Source organism: Mirounga angustirostris, unplaced genomic scaffold (assembly GCF_029215605.1).
Source record: "Mirounga angustirostris isolate CCGP_5_RB_7025 unplaced genomic scaffold, mMirAng1.0.hap1 SCAF_5, whole genome shotgun sequence".
Classification (NCBI taxonomy): Eukaryota; Metazoa; Chordata; class Mammalia; order Carnivora; family Phocidae; genus Mirounga; species Mirounga angustirostris.
This window is the reverse complement of record NW_026991713.1, coordinates 127,265,989-127,290,026: the sequence shown is the minus strand read 5'-3', so window position 1 is coordinate 127,290,026 and position 24,038 is coordinate 127,265,989. Positions and strand designations below refer to the sequence as shown.

Sequence of the window (24,038 nt, the reverse complement as noted above, 5' to 3'; positions counted from 1 at the left end):
ACAGTTTTCCTCATATGGAGCATGCACATACTTTGTTAGATTCATACTGAAGTATTTCATTTTGGAGGGAGTAACTGAAAGTGTAAAATTTTTTTTTTTTAAAGATTTATTTATTCACTTGGGAGAGCAAGAATGAGAGAGAGAGTACATGAGAGGGGGAGGGTCAGAGGGAGAAGCAGGCGCCCCACTGAGCAGGGAGCCCGACGCGGGACTCGATCCCGGGACTCCAGGATCATGACCTGAGCCGAAGGCAGACGCCCAACCGACTGAGCCACCCAGGTGCCCTGAAAGTCTAATTTTTAAAAAATTAAATACCTCTTTCTCATGAAATGAAATACACCCTATGTTTACAGGAGTACCCTGGTTTTTTTGGCACATTTTCTCTTTTTAGACCAACATGTCTTACTTAAGTGCATTCTCAGCAACAGAGGTGGAGAGAAGAATCGACATTTCTGGTCCATCACGATGGTCGAGCAACCAGCCATCCCATTCTATTAACGCACCCAGGGCAGGAGGGCAGCTGATGACATTTAATAGAAGCCAGGACGTGCACTTCAGAAGCTCTTCCCAGTGCCATCTTGGGTGAGCTTAGAGGACCAGAGGATACAAGAGGACACGCCAAATCCTAGTCAGTAATAGGTATCGATCACCACCTCCTCCCCGCATAGGGATTACTGTTGCTAATTTTTCCTACAGGAATTTTAATGAAACACAGAAGCAGAGAAGGGTAGTACACTACGTCAAACTCCTGTGTGCCCAACGAAACCCAGCTCCAACCACTACCACCTTTCTGAACGGGTCTTGTCTTTTCTGGCCTACTTGTTGGGGGGGTGGGGGGGGGTGAGATGGGGTGGATCACGTTAAGGCAAACCCTAGTCCTACTACTTCACCTGTAAATATTCTGATATGTAACTCTTAAAGATAAAAATAACTTGTTAACCACAATACCACTGTCATTCCAATGCAACTAATATTGTATGTAACTGATCTCTCTTAAACCTCTGAATTTTTAAGTTTCCCCTTTTTCTCCCCCATGCCCTCTGTTTGTTGTGCAAATGGAGTCACCTGTTCTGTAGAGGCTCCTGCATTCTGGATTTGGCTGTCTTCCCTGATGGTGACGTGTTCTACTACCTTACATAAAGCCCATCCTGGCAGACAGGTCCAAGGCTCGATGAGATAGATTCAAGTTCATTTTTTCTGGCAAGAGTACTTCATTGGCGGGGGTCAGGGGCACTTACCACCTTCACCTGAACCTTTCACCTAACAGTTTTAGCAGCTGCTGATGCTTGTTGTTGAGGTTCCTTAAATCAAGGGGGCAGCAAAAGTGGCAAGTGTATGATTCAATCATTCTTCCTGCATTTATGAGAAGTGACTATTCTAAAGAATTTGGATTTCCCAAAGTACAGTCCACACAAGAAAGGTGAAATGTGTGATTGATTCATTTATTTTCAGAATGTGTTGGTGCTCTAGCAACTTCCAAAGGTGGCCCAAAATGTTAATTATCGTTATGGTCTCACTGGTGTTTAGATAGTCGCTATGCTTCAGCTGGCTTCAGTCACTCTTCTTCTTGATGTTCACATTGCTCCTCTCCCCGTTTGACTGGTGGGAGCCTCCTCAAGATATGGTGTGGTGGCACGACCCCCTTGGTTGATACGTCCATTACTTTCAGGCACAGGAGGTCCCAGGCTTATCTTCTGTACTTCCTTTCCCAGAGTTGGAATCAGCCGTTTCCCCAAGGAGTCCTGGCACTTTTTCATGGGAAATGTTAACTTTCAGATCAGAATCTGGGCACTAGGGAGTTCATTACTACTAGGTTATCGCTGCTTCTAGGCCTTCTCGATAGACTTGGAAGTAAACATTTTTAGGGGGAAAAAAAATCCTGAGTTCATACTGATAATTCCAAAGTAAAGATTAGTTATTAACTTAGCTTCTTCAGTCTTACTTCTTTTTATTCTTGAAATCTTTGTTCCAAACTGTATTAATTTATGTTTTATCGTACTATCCCAATATTCTCACAAACAGAAGCCCACTGAACAATGATATATCTTTGTGGGGTTTTGTCCCGAGGATACATATTGAAAATATCGGGCTCAAAGTGATTTGAAATAATTCTTCCCCATGTGGTTTTGCCACTAACTTGATATATGTTAGGCAGCTTTTTAAAAAATTTGGTTTAGGGCGCCTGGGTGGCTCAGCTGGTTAAGCTACTGCCTTCGGCTCAGGTCATGATCCTGGAGTCCCTGGATCGAGTCCCGCATCGGGCTCTCTGCTCAGGAGGGAGTCTGCTTCTCCCTCTGACCCTCCCCCCTCTTGTGCTCACTCTCTTTCGCTCTCATTCTATCTCTCTCTCAAATAAATAAAATCTTTTTAAATAAATTAATTAAAAATTTGGTTTAGAATTGTAGGCAATGCTATTTTTTATATAATTTTTTAACCATAGAAAACATTCATTTTGAAGGCAAACTTCAGAGAGGTCTACTTCCTCCCTATTCCCTCTTAGATTGAATTATTTTTATTAGTGATTTATTTTCCCCTTGTTCTTTTTTGAAAGTATAAAATACACATTATTCACATATGAACACACAAAATGTAGCATACCATATACGTCCTTCTGTCCCTTTCTCACTTGATTGTTCTCTTAGAGCATCCAGGAATAAAGAACTTGCATTCCTTTCAATGGCTATATAGTATTCCACTGTATGCACGTAGACTAGACAACTCTGTAACCTACTGTGGACATGTGGGTTGTTTCCCTCTTTTGCAATTATAATCAGTGCTTCAATGCACAGTCTTACAGACACGCCCTTTCATATTTTGGCCACTGCAGCTTTGAGGCAGAGTCACAGAAGTGGGACCGCTAGGTCAAAATACATGTCCACATAACTTGGTAGATATGATCACATACTCCCCCATCAGCTTCTGCCACATTGTCGCTACCAGCAGTGTACAAAAAGTAAGGATGTGGAATCTCAAATGCTCAAATACAAGGAACTGAAAATTCATACAAATAAAAATTAATCCATTACAAATCCCTTTCTTACTGTTAAACAACTTAATTTGAAGAACCAGAAAAGGAAAAAGACTCCTTGTACATTGTAAGTGGCACAGGAACAGAGAGGAAAAGCCTTGGTGGTAAATGATGAGAGCATCTCCTCAAATGAATTAAATTACTACAATTAAGAATTAAATAATTGAAATAATACAAATACGAATTAAATAATTACAATTTCACTTTGGAATACAGCCAAAGAAATATTCCTGGAATGCAGAAAACAAACTATGAAAAAATCTGATCCCCCAAAAAACTATTCAGGAGTCGGCAAAAGGTAAATTAATTATGGTGTATCTCTGGTGGATCATCCAGGCATTAAAAATTATGTATTCTAGGGTTATATAACGTGAAAAAAAAAGAATTCAGTAATATTAAGTGAATAAAAGCAGATTCCACATACAAATAAAATGTATGATAACCACTAGTTGAAAACATGAACAACAGAACAATAAAACAATAAAACAGTAAGCCACCAACCAACCACAGGAAAAAATCCTGGAAGAAAACAAATATACAGTACCAGAAGCTGTTCTGGGTTATGAGACTATGGATAAAGTTTCTTCTCTCCTTTTTTCATTTTCTAAGAACTTCTATAATCTAAATCTATTGAGATTCTCCCAAAATCTAAATATTTTTACAGTAAAAAAAATATATATATATAAATAAATGGGAAAAGAAAACACATTACAGAAATTTTTTGAATGTAGCAGATCATTGTACGTCGTGGCATGAAGGCCCCCTGGGAAATAGTGAGCACGTCCAGAAAAGCCACAGCAGCACTGACCTCTTACACGTTGTAACCAGAAGCCCGGGCCTAGAAAGTTCTCAGCAGGAACAGTAGACCAGACAAGTCAGTCTTGGCGTGGAAAAGTACACAGTGGTGAAAATGAGTTAAATACAAGTACATACACCAGGAATAACGCTCAGGAACATCAAGTGTGAACAAAACAGCAGGAAAAACACACAGGTAGGATTCAAATAAGCAAAAATAAAAAAAACTAATTGCTTAAAGATACAAGTCTCTGTGATAAAAAGACTTTACAGTGATGACAATGAACGTGCGCTTCAGAGCCGTAGCTGCTCCTACAGAGGAATCCAGGGGTGGACTGTGGAAGGGGCACCTCTGGGCTTCCAAGGCCAGGCTCTGTTTCTCATACCAGATGGTGTTGCATTGCTGATCCTTAAGCCCTGCACAGATTTTATAAAATTCTTTTGTATCAACTTGGGATCTCATAAAAAAAAAAAAAATCTGTTTTCACATTTTTAAGTAATTTTAAAATCACAGTGTCAGGCAAGATCTTTTAAGATCCTCTGGTCAACCCTAATATTTCTTCTTTTAAATAATTGAAGTGTTACATATATTTGGTTCAAAGTCATCTGGAGAACGGTGAAGAATGGAGGGGATAAGACAAAGAAAATGCATTCAAATCCATTTCTTTTTTTTAGAGAGAGGGAGAATCTCAAGCAGGCTCCACCCAGCATGGAGCCCAACTCGGGGATCGATCCATAGCCCTGCGATCATGATCTGAGCCAAAATCAAGAGTCAGACGCTTAACCAAGTCAGTCACCCGAGCGCACCCCACATTCAAATCCATTTCTGATTGTCGGCTCAGGGAATCCTGAAAAACTAAATGAGTGATTTTTTTTTTTTTTTTAAGTAGGCTCCATGCCCAGCGTGGAGCTCAGTGCAGGGCTCGAACTCACAACCCTGAGATCAAGACCTGAGCGGAGATTGAGAGTCAGACACTCAACCAAGTGAGCCATCCAGGCACCCCAAAGAGTGACTTTTTTTAAGGAAAAGATTTTTGAACTTCATCTTCCAAGTTACAAAACAGAATGCCACACAACCCATGTCCTTAAGTATAACATGCCATTAATGATGAGAAAGAAAACTAGTATTTCCAGAAAAAAATCTTAAGAATTTCCATCACTAAGCTTATCAACGTTGATGAAATGTGTGGTACTGGAGAAAGCAGTTTTTATAGTCAAACAGTTTTGGGTCTGGGAACAGGATCTGCCTGTATTAATGCATTTCCTCTCGGCCAGAGGGGAGAAACAGGGTCCAATTCACACGATTATGGAAAAAAAAAAAAAAAAAAGTCTGTGAAGTACCAAAAAGAAAGCTAGCATGTTGTATGCAAAGTCAACTCACCCGGTCCATATTTAACGAGGACCTACAGTGAGAAGGAGTCCCTCCTTCTGAGTGCTGGGGCGACCGCAGTGAACCAAACCAACGGAAATCCCCGCCCTCTGGGAGCTGACATTCTACACACTGGTTCGCTTCCAAATCATCTGCACAGATGCTTTTCTAGAAACAGTTCCTCTGGCACGTCAGAGGTCAGGACTTCAAAGACCCAGGAGAAGAGCTTCCTTCTTAATTACACAATATGCCTGGTATTTTCTACATCCATATGAAAGCCAAAAAAAGGGGGGGAGGAAATATAAGATACTTGAACTATATCAAGTAATTCCCTTGGCAAGCCTTGCTGCTTTCTAGAAGATGAATTGTGGTTCTTGAACTTTCCTGGTCATTTTAATCTGCTTTTGAAACTTAGTGGAGTACCGAAGTATTTGCTCAATTACTGGGCATAAAGACTGTGGAATAGCTTCAATCTCTTACTTAGCTGTTCAGAAGGAATAGATGGTAATACTTAAAAGCAGTATAAGCAGTAGTTTCAAATCCCGGGTCCCCACTGGCGCGCCGTGGGACCTTGAGCGAGTTACTTCTCTGTAAACAGAGAACACCAGCAGCTACCTAATAAGGCTGTCCTAAGAATTAAGTAGGAAACTAGGTCAAGTTCCTGAGACTGATTACCAGATAATTGGTAGCCACTATTTATTATTATTATTATTACTTTCTACCCGTATTAAGAACCTAGACAAGAAACGTAATGTAAAGAAAAAAATGACGACACGAAATGTCATTACTCGTTTATACACACAGACGTGGGAATTCAAAGTAACAACGTGAACACCTCGAACTGGTAAGTCAAATGCTTCTGAAAACATGCTACATAAGTTTCTTTTCCATTTTTATTGGGGCACAGAGGAATTCGATACTGCCCATCGTCCCAGAAATTTAGGACTGGAAGGAACGGAGAGAAAACAGAACCTCAACTCTGTTTCGTCAATTTGGAAACTGAATTCACGAATCCATCCCTATTCTCTGCTTCTCCTCTACACTCGGCACCGTTGTCACTGCGAGGGCATCTACGCCGGGGGGGTGCGGGGGGGGGGGGGGACCACACAGAGGTGCTGGCAGAGCCACAGCGCCCTGGGACCCCAGGGATGCAGCTGAAAGTGTGCTGCAGGAGGAGCCGCCGTGACCCCACGACCCCGTCTAACGTAGTGTTTCCCCCCGAATCCTCAGTCTTTCCTTGTCTCTCTTGCAAGTCAACATTTAAAACGCATTTCTGCCAGGAACACACAGGATCTGGACTCCCGCTGGTGATCTAGGACCCCAAACCAGGTACCAAAAGAAGGGGGTCTGCAGTACCAGCCCGATCGGGCTCATGGCCTGTTCCTCCAGCCAAGAATGTGGTTTTTCACATGTTTAAGGAACTGGCACCAAGGGAGGAGGGGCAATGTAGCCGAGACTGGACGCGGGCCGCAAAGCCTAGAATGTTTCCCGGCTGGCCGACCCCTGCCAGAGACGAGCCCTCCCGCCCCGATACCTGTTCTGTTCAGCCTCGCCATGTTCATCATTGCCTCCTGGTACGCCAACTCAACGTCTTCTTGGGTGACCACTAGTTTGATCTTATTCCATTTTTCAGGCTAGTACCAGGAACAGAGGTTAGGAGGAAAAGGGGAAAAATGTGATTAACCTAACCACTCAAAGAAAAAGAGTGTATTTTGGGGGGTCACCTTCTGGGGGTTTCGTTTATCTAATTTTGTACACAAAGTAACATTTTCCAACTTTCGCTTCCTGTGACTCGTGTTTTAGGCGCCCCATTAGATGCTGAATCATGCCATCTGTTCTGTCCCTGACCACCCCCCTTCCGTGGTCCAGTTGTGCAGTCTCCTGGCCACATAAGCCGGGCAGGACATAGGGCCGCAGTGCGGCTGCCCCCGACAGCCAGGCACGGCTCACACCGGGAATGGCTGCCGACGCACTCTGCTGTTCCTCCCCATCTCCTCTAACAAGCTGAAGGCTTGCATTGTCATACAATCACACTTTTACCGACCTGACCTAAATTCTGCCTTGAGCCATCTCCATGGACACACGAGGGTGAAAACAGCTTTGCACGCACCCTGAGGACAGCCTGGGGTGACCACACAGGCGGTCACAAAGGTCAGGAGAAAAGAAGCTTCCCTTTTTCCTCAGTCTGATTTTCAAAGACTCTAGCATCACAATACTATCATCCTGCTCCATGAGTGGCCACCATCCAGGCATTCTTTTTTTTTTTTCTTTTTTAATAATACCCAATAATCTACCACCCAGTGCAATAACTGAAGTCCATCCATGTGCTCTTCCCTTAACCCACAGCTCCCCATATCTCCCCCAGAGCCAGTAACTATTCTGAAGTTTATACTCGTCCTTCTCCTGCCGTACAAAATAGATATTCTCGTACATACAGATGCCAAAACAATTTACTCTTTGGTTGCTTCTGACCTTTATGAAAGGGTATTATGCAGTTATATAATCTTTGGATCTTGCTTTTCTCAATTCTGAGCATTAAAAAAAAAAAAAAGTAAAGATGATGTCAGGTTGGGGATAGGGAGAAGGATCCCAAACCCCTCATCTTTGAGGGCCCTCTGCCTCACCTGCTTCCAGCAACCTTGCTAAGTTACTCAGACCTGGCCCTTCGCATGGAGAGTCACTGTGGATTCCTGGCCAGTCATGGCCTTCCAATGTGACTTACAGGTCATCATACCTGATGGGAGGTCTCCCCCTCGTCACTGGATGGAAGGGAAAAGTAACTCAAGGATGTGGCTTAGAGATTTTCTCTACTCTGCCGTATCAAGGAAGATGTACCTGGTTGATCAATAACATAAAATTTTTATTCTTTTTCAACTGTTTCTCAGGAATGGTAGTTCAGATGATAGTGGCAGAAATTAAAAGCACCAAGATACGTGAGAATATGCCACAACTGTATTAATTTTTGGACTGTTATGGCAAGAAGAACCCTAAATGAAGTGTGATCATAGCTCAGTGGAAAAGTGACTCAGAATAAATATCTTCATATTCTAGAGGCTTTCTCCACAAGGTAATTACTTCTCAAAACGTTGGAGTTACTAATTAGTTTAAAAAGACAACACAACCAAACAAAACAACCAAAAACCTCGTGAATAAAACAATTTAAATTGTCAACAACCCTGCCTGTATTTATACCCCCAAACACTACACTTTCCATACATTCTCCTATGATTTCTCTTAGTAATGCTTAAGATATGAAAGATAAAGCACTCGATACGTGGTACTGATTTAATAAAAAAACAGTCCCTAGAATTTGTGAAGGACATGGCTGATACTCCACTCCGGGGTAGTGGAACTGAAGGAGCTCATTTCTGGAAGACAGAGTGAAGCCACGGGGATGACCCAGATCTGAAACGTGCAAACAAGTCTGAGGGGCAGGGCTCGCTTACGGACGAGGAGCGGCACTCACTCCAGAGCAAGACACGTCTTCTCGAGAAAGCGTACTCCGCAACGAGCACACCAAGGAGACACTCACCGGACCCCGTGTGCAGAGTGAACGCCCCAATCTCCACACCCGCCAACAAAAACGACCCCAGTCCCGCCAACGTGCTGTCCACCCCGCCCCCACGGCAGGCGACGCTCCACTCACAATGTCCAGCCACTGGTGCACGGCCACGGCCACCTGTGTCCCCAGGGGCTTCGTCAGCACAAGCACGTCCCCCGGCACCGCGTTATCTGGCCTGAAGAAAAGAACAAGGCAGTTCAGTGTAATCAAAGAGGTAAACTCACTGTCAATAGAATAGGAGAAAGAAAAGGCTGGTCCAAGTGCACGTGTGTTTGCAAAACACTTCAATTTAAGCCAACCACCACCAGGGCAGTAGAACCTTCCTTGCAAGTGCTACTGAGGCCACTGCTGGAGCAGAAACACTGAAAGAAGTGAAGGGTCTGCCAGTTACCTACAGGATCGCCCACACCCCCAAGGAGTGGACAAAGAAGCAGACCAAGCCTTCAAAGGCAAAGGCCTCATCGGGCCACGCTCATGTGTAATTCTCAGTACAGACCCACCATGGTTCGGGGGCAACAAGACTTCTGACCCCAAGACCGTTTCTCACCATCACTCCTGAGACAGAGACCCGTGGGATGTGGCTCCAACCTGTGGGTCTAATGTTTTGGTGATTTCATCAAAGTTCTCAAATTCAAACTGACCAACACTAAGTTCCCTACTTGGCGCCCAGACAGACTCCTTGGTTGTTCCCTGTCTTAAAGACAGAAGGCCGGGTGCCTGGGTGGCTCAGTCGTTAAGCGTCTGCCTTCGGCTCAGGTCATGATCCCAGGGTCCTGGGATCGAGTCCCACATCGGGCTCCCTGCTCGGCGGGAGGCCTGCTTCTCCCTTTCCCACTCCCCCTGCTTGTGTTCCTGCTCTCACTGTCTCTGTCAAATAAATAAATAAAAATCTTTAAAAAAAAAAAAAAGACAGAAGGCCAATACTAAAAACACAAAGGCCGACTCCCCAAGCGCAACCCCTATCACACTGCACCCTCACTGCGGGGCATGGCCAGCCCTCGTGTCTTCCTTGTGTCGGTTCAAGCTGCCCACCCAGCCACTGTGCCTTCCAACAGTAGAGGACTATGTCACCCACGCCGATCACCAAGCCAGGGGCACAGACTTAAAATCAACCACTAGCTCCCCAGCTCATCCCGTGATCTCTGTATCCACTGTTAGCTTTCAAAAATGTTCATTTGGTAACGGTATCTAAGAAACTCCTTTTCCAAAAAGTAGGCCTTGAGGCATGAATGTCTTTCAGGTGTGACTCAGCCGCACCTCAGTGCTGGTATGTTCTTGGACAGCACAGGTCATGTGCCAGCCACAAGCATTACAACCCACAACTACCGGGTGATGTTCAAGTTCACAGGCACTACTGGATGAAATATAACCACGTGCGCACGCTCATTCCTGTTTTACAAACTAAACATACATGCTGAAAATCCACTGAAGCTTGTTTTATTATGTTTTCCTAATTTTTGCAATTGCTTAAGTTCTTTTTCTACTGAAAAGCTGAAATGTGGGAGGCAGATGGACCCACGATCCTGTGTGTGTGGAAGCTTGAGAACGAGCAACATAAAACACAGGAAAACAAAACTCTGGTGTAAGTAAAATGCAAGACCCTTCACAAGAAAGCTATCAGACAATGTCTCTAAAAAGAGCTCCCATCAATTAAAAAAATGGGCAAAAGACAAGAATATATGAAAAATATGCTCAACTTTCCTCACAAAGGAGTAAGGTTTAAGCCACCAAACAGACTGTCAAAGAACTGAGAGGCTTGTTTGCACGCTGTGTTGATGGGGAGGGGGGGCCGTGGCAGTCTTGTTCACTGCTGGCCAAGCCTCTACGCAGGGCAATCTGGAGAAATCTATCGTGACTCTGCACATATATTTGACTTAGCCATTTTATTTTGAAAAATTTCTTACCAAGAGTTACGCATATACAAAATCATCTACGTATAATGGTTATACAATGAAGTACTATTTGTAATGTCAAAATAATTGAACAATGTAAATGTGAATAGTAAATTGGCTCAAACTTGGTAAAAGTAGTTCCCTTGTCCAGGAAAGGAAACTGGTGACAAGGGATGGGGGGGGGGGGGGACTCCGCACTGCAGACTTTTCTCTACCGTTTGAACCCCGAATCATGTGAGCACAGTGCCTGTTAGTACCTGTTCACAGAAAAAAGCCAAACAGGGGTGCCTGGGTGGCTCAGTCGGCCCCGCGTCAGACTCCCTGCTCTGCTTCTCCCTCTGCCCCTCCCTGTCCCACTCGTGTGCAGGCCCTCATAAATAAATAAAATCTTTTTTTTTTTAAAGGTAAACAAATGGGAGTTTCTACTTCCTTCAGAAACTGGACATTTTCTTTTCTTAAAAAGACATCAAACATGTAAAGTTAACAACTTGTATTAAGACAGAATCTTTCAAAAAAAAAAAAAAAAAGGAGAGAGAGACACAGAGAGAGAGACTCTTTCCCAAAGATCTAGAAATGGCCAGAAAGCACATCAACAGAGGCCCGTATGATTAGCTACTAGAGAAATGCCAATTTCACAAAGGGACATAGATCACCTCACACCTGCTAGGCTGGCTATACCAAACATGCAGACAAGAGAATGAGGACTAGTGAGGATGCGGACAGTGGCATTCTCCTACATTGCTGTTTCGGATGTAAAATGGTGCCACTGTTGGAAACCAGGGTGATGGTGGCTCAAGCTACACGGTCACCACGTGACCCGGTAATTCTTAGGTACATTACACCATGGGAAATGCAATGTATGTTCACAAAAACGTGCACACAAAAGTTCACAGCAGCATCATCTGTTCTGGTCCATCACACCATGGACTGTTGTTCAGCCGCAAAAAGGCACGAAGCAGTGACAACACGCCACAACACAGAGTCTGGAAACGTCACACTAACTGAAAGAAGCCAGACACAAAATACTGATGTATCCTAGGATTCCATTTATCAGAAATGTTGAAAATGGGCAACTTCACAAGACGGAAAGTAGATTAGTGGTTTCCAGGACACGGGGAGAAGGGAGTTGGGAGTAACTGCTTACAGATACAAGGTTTCTTTTTGGAGTGATCGAAATGTTCTGGAATTGGACAGTGGTGATGGCTGCACAACCTTGTTAATACTAAAAACCAGTGAAGTGTATACTTTAAAAAGCTGAATTTCATGGGATGCCAGGCACAGTCAGTTAAGCGTCTGACTGGTTTGGGCTCAGGTCCCATGTCGGGCTCTGGGTTCGGCATGAGTCTGCTTGTCCCCCTCTCTCCCCCTCTGCCGCTCCCTCTGCTCTAATAAATAGATAATTATTTTTTAACAAGTTGAATTTAATGTGATGTGAAATTTTGTTACATGAATTGTACTTCAATTAAAAAGACCCCAAAATTTAAAAAAATTAGGAGTAAAGTACTGCTATGTGCCACAAAATGATGAACCTTAAAAATATCATGCTAATATTGTGTGCAGTGAAAGGCAGAATGGGAGCCGGGGGAACGTGGAGTGACAGTGAGGGGGATGGGTTTCCAGCTGGGGTGACGGAATGTTCTACAATCATCTCTGGGGATGGCTACATAATTCTGTGCAACACCACCAATGGGATGCGAATTCATATTTCAATACATCTTTACTAAAAAATGAAGAAGAAAGGGAGAACCAGGCCAGGTGATGGGAAACAAAATCCACTTACATGATAAATTCATTGGGCTGGCAGACAGTCGTGGCCACTCCTCCCAGAACAATCCAGGGGTTTAACACCGTCTGGCCACCAGTCACAGACGTCCCTGCCTCCTCTGCTGCGTCCTTAAAACCCTGTATAATTAGGGGCATCACTTTGTCCCTTTCCTAGGGTTGAAAAGAACACAAATGAAGAGTCACATAAAATTCAGTTCAGAACCCAGAAAAGAGAATCTACACTTAGTGTTATAAAGAAGATCATAAAACCCTAGAGGGGCTCCTGCAGTTTACAGCCAGGGTTGGGGATCAGAGGAAGAAGGAGGCCAAGGGCTGACATTGCAGCCATTTTATCAGGAGTCGGAAGGTGCTCTAGGTTACAATGTGAACGGAGCCCAGACAACACAGAATTAAAAACTGGAATTTGACTGGCTCCACAGGTCTGCCCTCCATCTGAGGGCCAGCTCTTTCAGGGGTCCTTAAGAATTCCAGTGCCCTCCTCCAGATGCTTTGTGGAAGCCATGACCAGCTAATTTCTATGAGGCGCAGCAAACCTCTTTCTGGGGCACAAAAACAGGTACCTTTCAAAAAGAATCTAATGGAAATCATCCCTGAGTCAAAGGACAGGGGCTGACGGCAAGACCACGGACACGGCTGTGTGAGCATGTGACTGCATGGGGCACTCCGCCACATCACCCCCCAGCTGCGTCACCCCAGACAGCAGTGGCGTGCGCCCGGGGTCTGTAAGGCTAGGCCCGGGCCACAGGCCTGGCGCGGAGCTGCTAGGACTGAGGCCTCAACTTTAGTAACGCAAACAAACATGCCTGTCTTGGCTTCGGTCTACCTGAAAGAGAGAAAGGGAAGCAGGTGGTGGATATGATAACAAGAACAGGTCAGAGTCTCTAGTTTAATTCGCAGGTAGTTGCCAAAAAATAAATGGGGAGCCCGACAGAAGGAGAGATGTGCAGCCTGGGCGCCCCATTATGGATGGCGGGGACTAAGGGCTAACCAGTCAAGTGACGCCAGCAAGACAGCAGACTACTTACCCTGTCGGTCATTTTATTACTGATTCCGAGGAGCATCAGCATATTGTCGCATTCCGTGACCCCCATGGCATAGAGGTCACTGAGGACGTTGGCACATGCTATCCTGCCCTGGAAGAGAGGGGAGGCGTGAGAGAGGACAACTGGGGGACTTTCCGTGTGTGCCTACAGAGCGCCTCCCAGGACAACTCGGGGACTTTCCAGGGACATGGTCCCCGCTTTCTGTGTCCTTTACTGCATCACACAACCACGAGGCCATTCCTTCACTGTTTCTCAGATATTCCTGTGACCACCTCTTCTTTCTTGTGCAGAACACAGAATTTCTGTGTTCTTTCCCATTTTGAATATCGGGAGAAGCCTACAATGTATTTAGATGGGGGAACCGGGGTTGGGAGCAGATGCTGAGCCAAGCAAGGTTGGAGCTGATGGGTCTGGGAGGAGAGCTTATGGAATGAAAAAGTTGGAAAACAACGGTCTTCTAAAGCAAACTTGGAAACAGCCATGTATTCTAAACAGATTCTAAAAATATGTTCACTTTATTGGTTATAGAGAAGATGGTTTTTATAACACAGGGAGGGAGAAATTTTGGTAGCTTCTTTTCAAGGCTGTAGAAGATAAACAGGAAAAACATCTTGCTTGAGAAATCAAAAAATAGAAGAGAGAAAAAACATCTATGCCTGAAGTCAGACTGTTTTCTAAAGTATATAAAAAGCATTTCCAGTAAACTATATTATTTTGTAAGGAACTTTTTAATTCAATAGAAATATGATAATACATTTTTTTTAATATCCACTGAAGATTTTTTAATTTTTTTTTTAATAATTTATTTGAGAGAGAGAATGAGATAGAGAGAGAGAGCATGAGATGGGGGAGGGTCAGAGGGAGAAGCAGACTCCCCGCTGAGCAGGGAGCCCGATGTGGGACTCGATCCTGGGACTCCAGGATCATGACCTGAGCCGGAGGCAGTCGTTTAACCAACTGAGCCACCCAGGCGCCCCCTGAAGATTTTTTAAATACTAAGTTGTTGGGGGCGCCTGGCTGGCTCAGTTGGTGCAGCTAGTGACTCTTGATCTTGGGGTTGTAAGTTCAAGCCCCATGTTGGGTGTAGAGATTACTTAAAATAAAATCTTAAAAAAAAAACAGGGGCGGGTGCCTGGGTGGCTCAGTCATTAAGCATCTGCCTTTGGCTCAGGTCATGATCCCAGGGTCCTTCCCTGCTCTGCGGGAAGCCTGCTTCTCCCTCTCCCACTCCCCCTGCTTGTGTTCCCTCTCTCGCTGTGTCTCTCTCTGTCAAATAAATAAATAAAATCTTTAAAAGAAAAACAACCACAACCACAACAACAAAAAAACGGGTGCCTAGGTGGCTTAGTGGTTGAGCATCAAACTCTTGATTTCAGCTCAGGTCGTGATCTTAGCGTCGTGAGATCAAGCCCCATGTCAGGCTCTATCCGCACTGGGCACGGATCCTGCTGGAGATTCTCTCTCTCTCCCCCTCTGCCCCCCAACCCCCGCTCCAAAAAATAAATAAATAAAAAATAAATATAAGTCGTCATTTCTAGACAGTGAAGGAGAAAATGACAAATTGTTCTTCTGACATGAGGATAATCAAACTCCCAAGTATGATCATTTCAGCAGCTGGCTCAGTACTCGCTGAGGTTTTCTTATGACTCCCTGGCAGAATGGCAGCAAGCTCAGAAGCAACAATAGCAGGGTAAACAGGGCTTTTGCAATTCGGAGGTGCCTGCCACTTGGGGCCGTAGCCACGTTCTGTCCCCTCTCTGATGCTTTTAAGATATGCTGGCTAGGGCGCCTGGGTGGCTCAGTTGGTTAAGCGACTGCCTTCGGCTCAGGTCATGATCCCGGAGTCCCTGGATCAAGTCCCGCATCGGGCTCCCTGCTCGGCAGGGAGTCTGCTTCTCCCTCTGACCCTCCCCCCTCTCATGTGCTCTCTCTCATTCTCTCTCTCACAAATAAATAAATAAAATCTTTAAAAAAAAAAAAAAAAAGATATGCTGGCTAGAGGCACCTGGGTGGCTAGGTCCTGATCCCGGGGTCTGGGATGGAGTCCCGCATCGGGCTCCTTGTTCAGCGGGGAGCCTGCTTCTCCCTCTATCTGCTGTTCCCCTGGCTTGTGCTCTCTCCCTCTATCTCTGTCAAATAAATAAAATCTTTAAAAAAGAGAGAGAGAGAGAGAGAGAGATGCTGGCTAAAGGCTGAATTCTGGTCCTAGCCGCCTCTGCCACCTGGTCAGGTGGGGCTCCTGTGGTCTCTCAGAAGTACTGCTCCAGAGGAGAGAACAGAAGTGCAGGGGCCAGACAGGTTTCTAGTCAACTATCTGCTTGTCACTGGCATCTGAGAGGTGACCTTCCTCCTCCCCACACTTAGCTGTCTCGGGACCCAAGTCCCTGTGCATGTGGCTTGAGTCCAGTGCCCTGGCACACAGGGAGGCCCATTTCTTTTTTTTTTTTTTTTTAAAGATTTTATTTATTTGACAGAGAGAGAGACAGTGAGAGAGGGAACACAAGCAGGGGGAGTGGGAGAGGGAGAAGCAGGCTTCCCGCCGAGCAGGGAGCCCAGTGCGGGGCTCGATCCCAGGACCCCGGGATCACGACCCAAGCCGAAGGCAGACGCTTAATGACTGAGCCACCCAGGCGCCCCAGGGAGGCCCATTTCTTAACAGCATGATGCTCCCCGTTTCTTCATCGGCTCCTCGTCTGGTAGGGTAGGGGGTTAAAGTCGGGCAGACCAGGAGGTTGCTGGCGTAGCCATGCACTGGGCAATTTGGAAGTAGATCTAGGCAGGGCCGTGATCAGTAGCCAGGAACTTAACGCCGCAGATCAGATACGCATTCTACATGGGGACACATGACACACTGAGGTGCCTAGTGACCAGAGTCGGAATCGACAGTCAAGCAGCTTAACTGTGGTGAGATGCTGTTTATTTCTGGAAGGAAACACCTTGAATCAGTCCTGCTACCAAGTGTGGTAACACCTCATAGCCTCAAACACAGGAATGCAGAGTTTACAAACGTCAGAGAGAGAAGGCAAGAAGAAAACTCTAAGCACGTCCGTCAACAGATGTGCTGAGGACACAACAGGTGTTTGTGCCCAGACACACCCGCAGGTACAAGAGCGGCAGAGGGGCTCCCCGCGCCTGCCCCCACTGCCTTCTGCCCGGGACTGAGCGTGAGCAGGGCAGACCCAACGGCTGCAAGGGCAGACGGCAGGGCAGTGGCGGCGGGATGGTGACAACTGGCGTGTCAGGAAAGCCAAGTCCCCAGCCCCAAACCCAACCAACAAGCAGTTCCAGATGTAAACACACACCCGGGTCAAACTCACCATCATGTAAGGGTCATCAACGATAGGATAGATGTAATCTGTGGTTTGAACCAGAGAGAGACCGCCATGCCTCAAAGGAATGACGCAAGTATCCATTCCAATGCCTGCAAAGACGAAAGTCGTCAGCGTCCAAAAACCGAAAGGAAAAGCCATTTCATTTTATACCATCAGTGTTGCGAATAGGAGCAGTTTCGTGCACGATGCTTATGGAGCACTGAGCCCTGCCAACAAAGCAATGTGTTTCCTATCAGGCCCGTAAGTGAAATAAACGTGAAACGTAACTGGCTTAAGATGGAAAGTGAGAATAAAATTTGTTAGTCATGAAGACTCAACTTCAATACGGTATAATTTTTAGACTTTAATGATGCCTCCGATGGAAATTTTTCCTTTGTATTACTGTGTCATGTTGCTGGCATCACAGAGAATTCCTTTAAAGATGAGAAAGCATCAACGGAACTTGGGTTGTCTTAGCTACAGTTACTTTTCGAGTAGATCTTTAGGCGTTATTCTGTTTTCCCCAATAAAAGTCGGTAAAATCTGGGGCACCTGGGTGGGTCAGTTGGTTAAGCGACTGCCTTCAGCTCAGGTCATGATCCTAGGGTCTGGGATCAAGCCCCACATCAGGCTCCCTGCTCAGCTGGAAGCCTGCTTCTCCCTCTCCCACTCCCCCTACTTGTGTTGCCTCTCACGCTCTCTCTCTCTGTCAATTAAATAAATGAAATCTTTTTTTAAAAAAAGTCTGTAAAATCTTTTATACATATAATAAATGTTATTATTACTTCTCCATTTTAGTCAAAAATGAAAATGACAGAGGTGGGGAGGGCGCCTGGCTGGCTCAGTCAGTTGAACGTGCGTGTGACTCTTGATCTCGGGGTCGTGAGTTCGATCTCCACGTTGGGTGTAGAGATTACTTAAAAATAAATAAATAAGCTTAAGTGAGAGTGAGAGAGGGAGGGAGGGAGAGAGAGAAGAAGGAAAGAGAGAAGGACAAAGTCGGAACAAGTATTCATCGTTTCCAATCAAGCTTGGACAGACACTGCAGCATCTGTGGGATCTGGTATGTAGGTTACCAAAGGTATTTTTTAAGAGGAAACTTTAAAATTCCACGTTATTTCTCTTGCAGAAAACCTGTAAATGTCACCTTTACTAACTTATGCTATCAAGCCTGCAGGAAATAGTTCAATTTATTAAAAATCGTTTCTAAACATTTAGAAAGATAATATGGACAATGGATGGTCTAATTAGAAATAATTCCCTTTTACTGAAATCGGTTTAGAAATAGTCAAAACTAAGCCACTATAGGCAACATTTCTTTGGAAATCACCTGTAATGGGGACATATTCAAATTCAGACTGGCCCTCCCACCAAGCACGCTGAATACAGAGTGCTTTCCCTCACCTCTCTCGAAAGGATACCCACCTGCCCCCTTATGAGGATTTCAACTTGGCAGCGCACAACAGCTGAAGGTGGAGAAAAAAATCAGGATAAAATACCAAAGGAAGCAAGTGGATGGCACCCTCGTAATTCAGAATTGCAAACGGAACAAGAATAAATCATATCTGCATCACACTGAGATGAATATACGAGCACCTTTCATATTCTGCTTGAGTAAAATTGCTGCAGTACAACGATCTCAGCACCACAACGCCAAAATACCCACGAGAGGCCGCGTCACAGGGGCACCTTATTTTCCCAGGCCTTGATCCATTATTATTAAAGCAAAAATAAAAACCGAGTTTAATAAAAAGCTACAGACTTTGTGAAGGCGGGCTGATTTCCCACCACACAAGATGGCAAGGCGGTGTCCGGATGGCAAGTCTCACGGGTGTGTGACAACGAAGCACACTGCCCAGGTCATGAGTGTCCATGTGCATCAGGTGGGAACACGTGTGATAATTCATCTAAACGACATACGTGCACACCTCCCAGAAACTTCACCTGACAACTGCTTTTCAGCACTTAAGTGGAAAGGGCAAGAACCACAATTTTACTCATACTGAGTCTCCCTAAATTGACCCAACAGGTCATTCTGAGGATATTACTGTTTGCTTCAGGAAAGAGCAAAATACAGTTTTCTTTGGGGTTTTCATGTATGAACCACAGGCCTCCTGAAAGAGACCAGACATAGCTGCTGAATGTTAGCTTTAAATGTTTCTCATCAGGGCGCCTGGGTGGCTCAGTTGGTTAAGCATCTGCTCAGGTCATGATCCCCCGGTCCTGGGATGGAGTCCCGCTTCAGGCCCCCTGCTCAGTGGGGAGCCTGCTTTTCCCTCTCCCTGTGCCCTTCCCTCTGTTCGTGCTCTGTCTCTCTCTCAACTAACTAAATAAAATCTTTTTGTTAAAAAAAGTTTCTATTCTGGTTAATCCAAATTTGAATTAAATAAATTTGACTTGTGAAGGATTTAATTTCTATTTATATGTATCATCAGAGCATTTTAACTGATGACTCTTGAGCATGTTTACCAAAAAACCCAACATTTCATTAGCAGTATTTTATATCAATTACGTTTTTAAATGAGGTTTTTAGGATTAAGTAAAATATGTTAGAATTAATTTCACCCAATGCTCTAGGAAATTTGAAATTACATGTGTGGCTCACATGGTATTTCTCTCATACAGCACCGGTCCATAGTGACTGGGGGAGAGAGGGCACATCTGAGATGAGCCACTGGCCTTAAAAAACCAGAGGATCAAGTTGAGAGGGAGGGACAGTCCAGGGAGAGGGCAGGTGGTAACAGACGAAAATACCACGGGGGGGCGGGGGGGGGGACCTCAAATACCAGACCAAGCAGTGTTATATTTAATTACCAGTGGGTGGTGGGGAATTCTGGGTTTTCAGCAAGCCTGAAACCATCCATCAAGCAGAAGAACCCAATGATCATACTACCACCACTTGCCGGCAGTGATCAGTACTTGATAGCTCTTACGTCTCAGACAAGAAACACTTATTTTAACATTTCTTTAGTGAGAATACATCTAATCAACACATGTACATTTAACAACTGTCACCATCTTAGGATCCAGGAAATCTGTCACTCGTTTAGAAAAATAGTTTAAAAACAGATAAACACACTGGTGTGTATATATTATGTGTCTATCTAGGTAAAGATACACACGGTACATATACACACACACATAATTTCCGGTACTTCCAACACTTAGAAACAGTAAGTATGATTATCTCATTCTGAAGATTGGTACACTGTCGCTCATATTAACATTAGTGACTCCTTAGTGACTGTGTCCGGACAAGAATCTAGATCTGATTCCAAAGCAAAGCTTTGGCTATCTAGATGTTACCACTTCTGGACGAGGTTTTAATACTATGCTTCCTTCAGCACCCATTTGCTTGTAACCTGGGGTCCTTCTGCCCCTGGAGAATGCCAGGAATGCTCAATTTCATGAGTGGGCCTTTTTCTGGGAAAGGTTCCTGGCTTCCAAATGCTTCCCCAAAGCCCTAGGAGACTATACTCCTTTGCGCTAGTATTCTTCTACCAGCTTTCTTCTGCCTCTCCGCTTACTATCCCCATCTGTCCCCTTTGCCACTGCTGGGTTGTACCTTGCAGCCTCTATTCTCACTGCAAATGTGTTGGACTTAGAAACAGGGTGACAAACGGTATGGTGCAGGGAGGAATCAGAAAACATGGACTCCAGGTCCTGACCCTCGCCAAGTGACACGGGATGGGTTACCCTGCCTTCCTGTGCATCATGGGGCAGAGGGAAGAGCAATGAACTGACCCATTTTCAAAGTGCTTAACAGTGCATGGCATGCTCATAAGGTCAATGGGGGAAGTTATAAAGAGGAATTACTACTATATCCATGAGGCTTTTATTGCATTTGGTTTTGCCCATTTGGCAGCTTATTTCTCTTGACAGAGTTATCGGACAGCTTTCTCAGTACATTCTTATTTCTTGACAAGACAACATCTAATCCAACCCATTCACGTGGCATTTCTCCATGCTTAGACATCAGCTAGATGAAGCTGGTTTTCGAACTGAGCTCCTGGGAGCCAGCCCTGTGGCCCTTAGAGTGTGGGGTGTGAAGTTTCCTCTCCTCCAACCAAAGCAGCTCTGCTTTTATAGCTCCTTTACATATCAGGGAAGAAAGGAGCATCCTGGGTTGTGAGACAGAATGTTGTTAAGACAGAACTGCACAATCAAACAATGGGTGAAAATGAACAGAATGAAAACCTTATGTAAGAACGCTGATCGGGTCACACACCGTAACTACCAAACATTCAAACTCCTAGAATACACACCAAACACTCAGAAAGCCAAGTGAGCATGGTCTCATGCCACGTCCTTAACGCACCAGACAATAAAAGCTAACAAACAATATCCCAACAGGCTAGAATTTCTTTCTGAGCTCTGTGTTTGGGAAGAGGCAAACCACTAAAACATCAGGAATTTAGTAAAGAAAAAAAAAAAAAAAACCACACTCTCCGTGCCAGATGACGTCCTAGGGTCAGCCACACATTCAGTCCAGTCTTCTAGAACCTCCTCCCTAGCAGAGCTCATCAAACAGTGCATACTGCAGAGGAACCCAGAAGTCTCCCCCCACCCCATCACTGCCCTCTAAGCGCTGCACAATGACAGGTAAGCACTACCTTTCCTAAGGCAAAGAAGGGAATGCAAGTGTTTTAAGGAAAATTTTAGGACAGAGGCATAAAGGAGTTTCTGCTTAATCCTCAGCTAACTACAAAATTCAATTTAGTAAAAAATTCTCTTACTGTAATAGAATTGTCTCAACTGCACACTTAATAATTTAAAAATGGCGAGAGCACATTTCTTGATGCTTTTCAAGTACTTCCTCCAAATAAGCTACAATAATAGAATACTTATCGTTGCTTTGCTTTTTGAAAAAGGCACCACGGGAGGACAGAAGTTTGGCTTTTGACTCATTGACTACAATCGCAGCCAAGATGCTCTACTTTGGGGAAGTATAAAAGAAATAATGGTTCACATACCAAGCCTTGGCATAACTGCTCCCAGAAATTGCTCATCTTCTTGGAAGTGGTTCTCTTGTAAGGATTCCAGCAATTTCTGCAGGACATCTTGGGGCACTTTGCAGCCAGTGCCCTTCAGTTCAGTGAATCTGGTTAGCCGGAAGCTCTTGTCCAACTCATAACTTTCCGGGTTAAAGGACTCCCGCGTAGACATGGTTCTGGGGCGCACACACCTCACAGCTGGGCTCCTCCCCTCCCTCTCCTAGCAGTTGGTTTCTTTACAGATCCACCTAGGTAGCGCCAAAACACAAAGACACCATTAAAAGAATTCTCACCACTACTTGCTAAGAAACAAGTAAGTGTGAGAAGAGCTGAAATCACCCAGACCACAGGCATAGGGTGATCGGAGGCCGTAACAGTTCATTACAGTGATGCATAAGCCAGATTGAATCATTTTTAAAAAATGACTGTACCATCACAGACATCTTCTACTGAAGAAGACCTGACGTCTGTGTTGCCGTAACTGTGGCTCTGAGGGGCAGCCAGGACACCTCCCCTGAAGAAGGCACTATGGGCCAGCTGACACATGACACAAGACCATCTTGAGCAGCAGGTCCCAAAGGTTCTTCTGGCGGCCAGCATTATGAGAAAACTTCTAGTCACTTCATCTGTCAACCTAGAAGCACTACGGTTTAGAGATTAGAAGGCCTGGCTAAAGGGACTTCTCTGGAAAGCCTTTTAATATCTTCTGCTATCTCACAAAGAAAAATAAAATGCCCATTAGACAGACACTCTGCAGGAAAAGGATGCTGATGGAAATGCACTTGATGAAATTCTTCATGATGCTCAATTCAATTTTAGAAAAGCCTGTTTTCACTCTGGGCCAAAAGTACAACATGATCCAAAACTAAGGAAGCCTCACTAAAGAACACAACTCGAAAAGTGGAATGGCTGTTTAACACAGCAAGATTAATTTTCTCCAAGAGAGCAGTGCAAAGTTCTCTAATGTTTTAATGCAGTGCTCTTTCCTAGAAAGCAAACATCCCGCCCAACAAACCAGTACACACACACCGACAAAATAAATATGCTTGCCCCTGCTCATTACGGTTTCATTGCAGAACTAAAATGAGAAATTAAACTGTACTAAATCACTGGCATTTATGGTACTTGGTACCACTGGAAGTTTCTAGGAGGGCAAACCCTTCTAAATCTGAAGTCTCAGAGGTTAAATCAGAATCTTATATGTGCTCCCAGGGTTTACAAACCTCCAGACTGATATTTTATTGGGCATAGAATTACAAACACCCCAAGTTTTAGAGTTAGTTTCCCCTATAAAATTTATGATTAAGAACATAATTCCCATTTATAGAGTTTCCGATCTTCTGGGAAGCACATCACTCATTTAAAATAAATCTCTTTCTCACACACACACTCTCTCACACACACTCACAAAATAACTGAAATAAATCTCACAAAGCCCGAGTTTAGGCAGTGATCCAAACTGTCCTTACAAAAACATGTTTGGGGTGAGCAATCATTTCGGTTTGAAACCTACAACTGTGCAGGAGTAAACCTTCCAAGATTCCAAGAAATCAACCTGTCCAAAAGGAGGGTGGCAGGAGAGCAAAGCAAAATACCAGAGGGGAATTCTGAAGCCATTTTAGAGTTAGGAAAAGTCCAGTAGCACTTTGACTTGGAAGAGTTTGGAACAAAACAAGTCCTTTGCTCACAAAACGCCTCGCACTTAACATCGCCTCACTCCTACCAGGGGGAAAAAAAATCCAACTCACGAGGCATCCAGTTATTTTCCTACCTCCAACCCTACCCTTCCCCCCAAAAAAGAGGCGGGGAATTTGAGGGACTAACTTCCTTTTAAACATTATTTATATTTTCCCAGATTTTTAAGAGGAAAAAAGTTTAAAACACCTTAAGTCCAGAAAGCACTCAGGAGTTTTAAAATTCGAACTGGAACGAGGGACACACATCCCACACTCACATCCGAACCTTGAAAACTTACAGTTTTTGGAGGGTGGATGAGCGAAAATGGGGGGGGGGGTCTTGGGGAAATCGTAATTAATGGGGGGGAGTACATTTGCATAATAAGAGGTAGTCCGCTCCAACCCAGAAGCCGCATGTTTACACCTTTAAAACAATGATATGAATATTTAAAGACAACGGTTAACCCTTTCCTTCTCGGCCACCTTAATTTTTTTTTTTTTTTTAACCGAGTGCGCCAGGCGGGCCGCACAGCTCGGGGAGCACGGTAAGCGGGGACGGGAGAGGGTGCAGCCGCAGCCCCGT

General features: G+C 44.6%; 1 protein-coding gene and 1 long non-coding RNA gene across 6 annotated transcripts in view; one reads left to right on the top strand and one right to left on the bottom strand.

Moving 5' to 3' along the window:
* SEPHS1 (selenophosphate synthetase 1) overlaps window positions 1–24,038 on the bottom strand; it is a 30,971-nt gene that overhangs the window by 5,760 nt on the left and 1,173 nt on the right. For 4 of the 5 annotated variants that reach the window (XM_064592059.1, XM_064592058.1, XM_064592055.1 and 1 more), the window contains exons 2-7: window positions 21,759–22,027; window positions 16,792–16,895; window positions 13,457–13,564; window positions 12,427–12,581; window positions 8,839–8,929; window positions 6,727–6,826 (exon numbers count right to left, since the gene is read on the bottom strand). In XM_064592059.1, coding sequence (XP_064448129.1) covers window positions 6,727–6,826; window positions 8,839–8,929; window positions 12,427–12,581; window positions 13,457–13,564; window positions 16,792–16,895; window positions 21,759–21,951 — 751 coding nt within the window. In that variant the 5' untranslated portion in view covers window positions 21,952–22,027. Of the gene's footprint in view, window positions 1–6,726; window positions 6,827–8,838; window positions 8,930–12,426; window positions 12,582–13,456; window positions 13,565–16,791; window positions 16,896–21,758; window positions 22,028–22,210; window positions 23,975–24,038 lie in introns of those variants that run through there. The other variant, XM_064592056.1, reaches the window with a different exon arrangement.
* The window catches only part of LOC123841923 (uncharacterized), a 74,973-nt gene continuing 74,884 nt past the window's right edge, over window positions 23,950–24,038 (top strand). The window contains exon 1 of the long non-coding RNA XR_010411708.1: window positions 23,950–24,000. This is a non-coding gene — a long non-coding RNA (uncharacterized LOC123841923). The remainder of the gene's footprint in view (window positions 24,001–24,038) is intronic.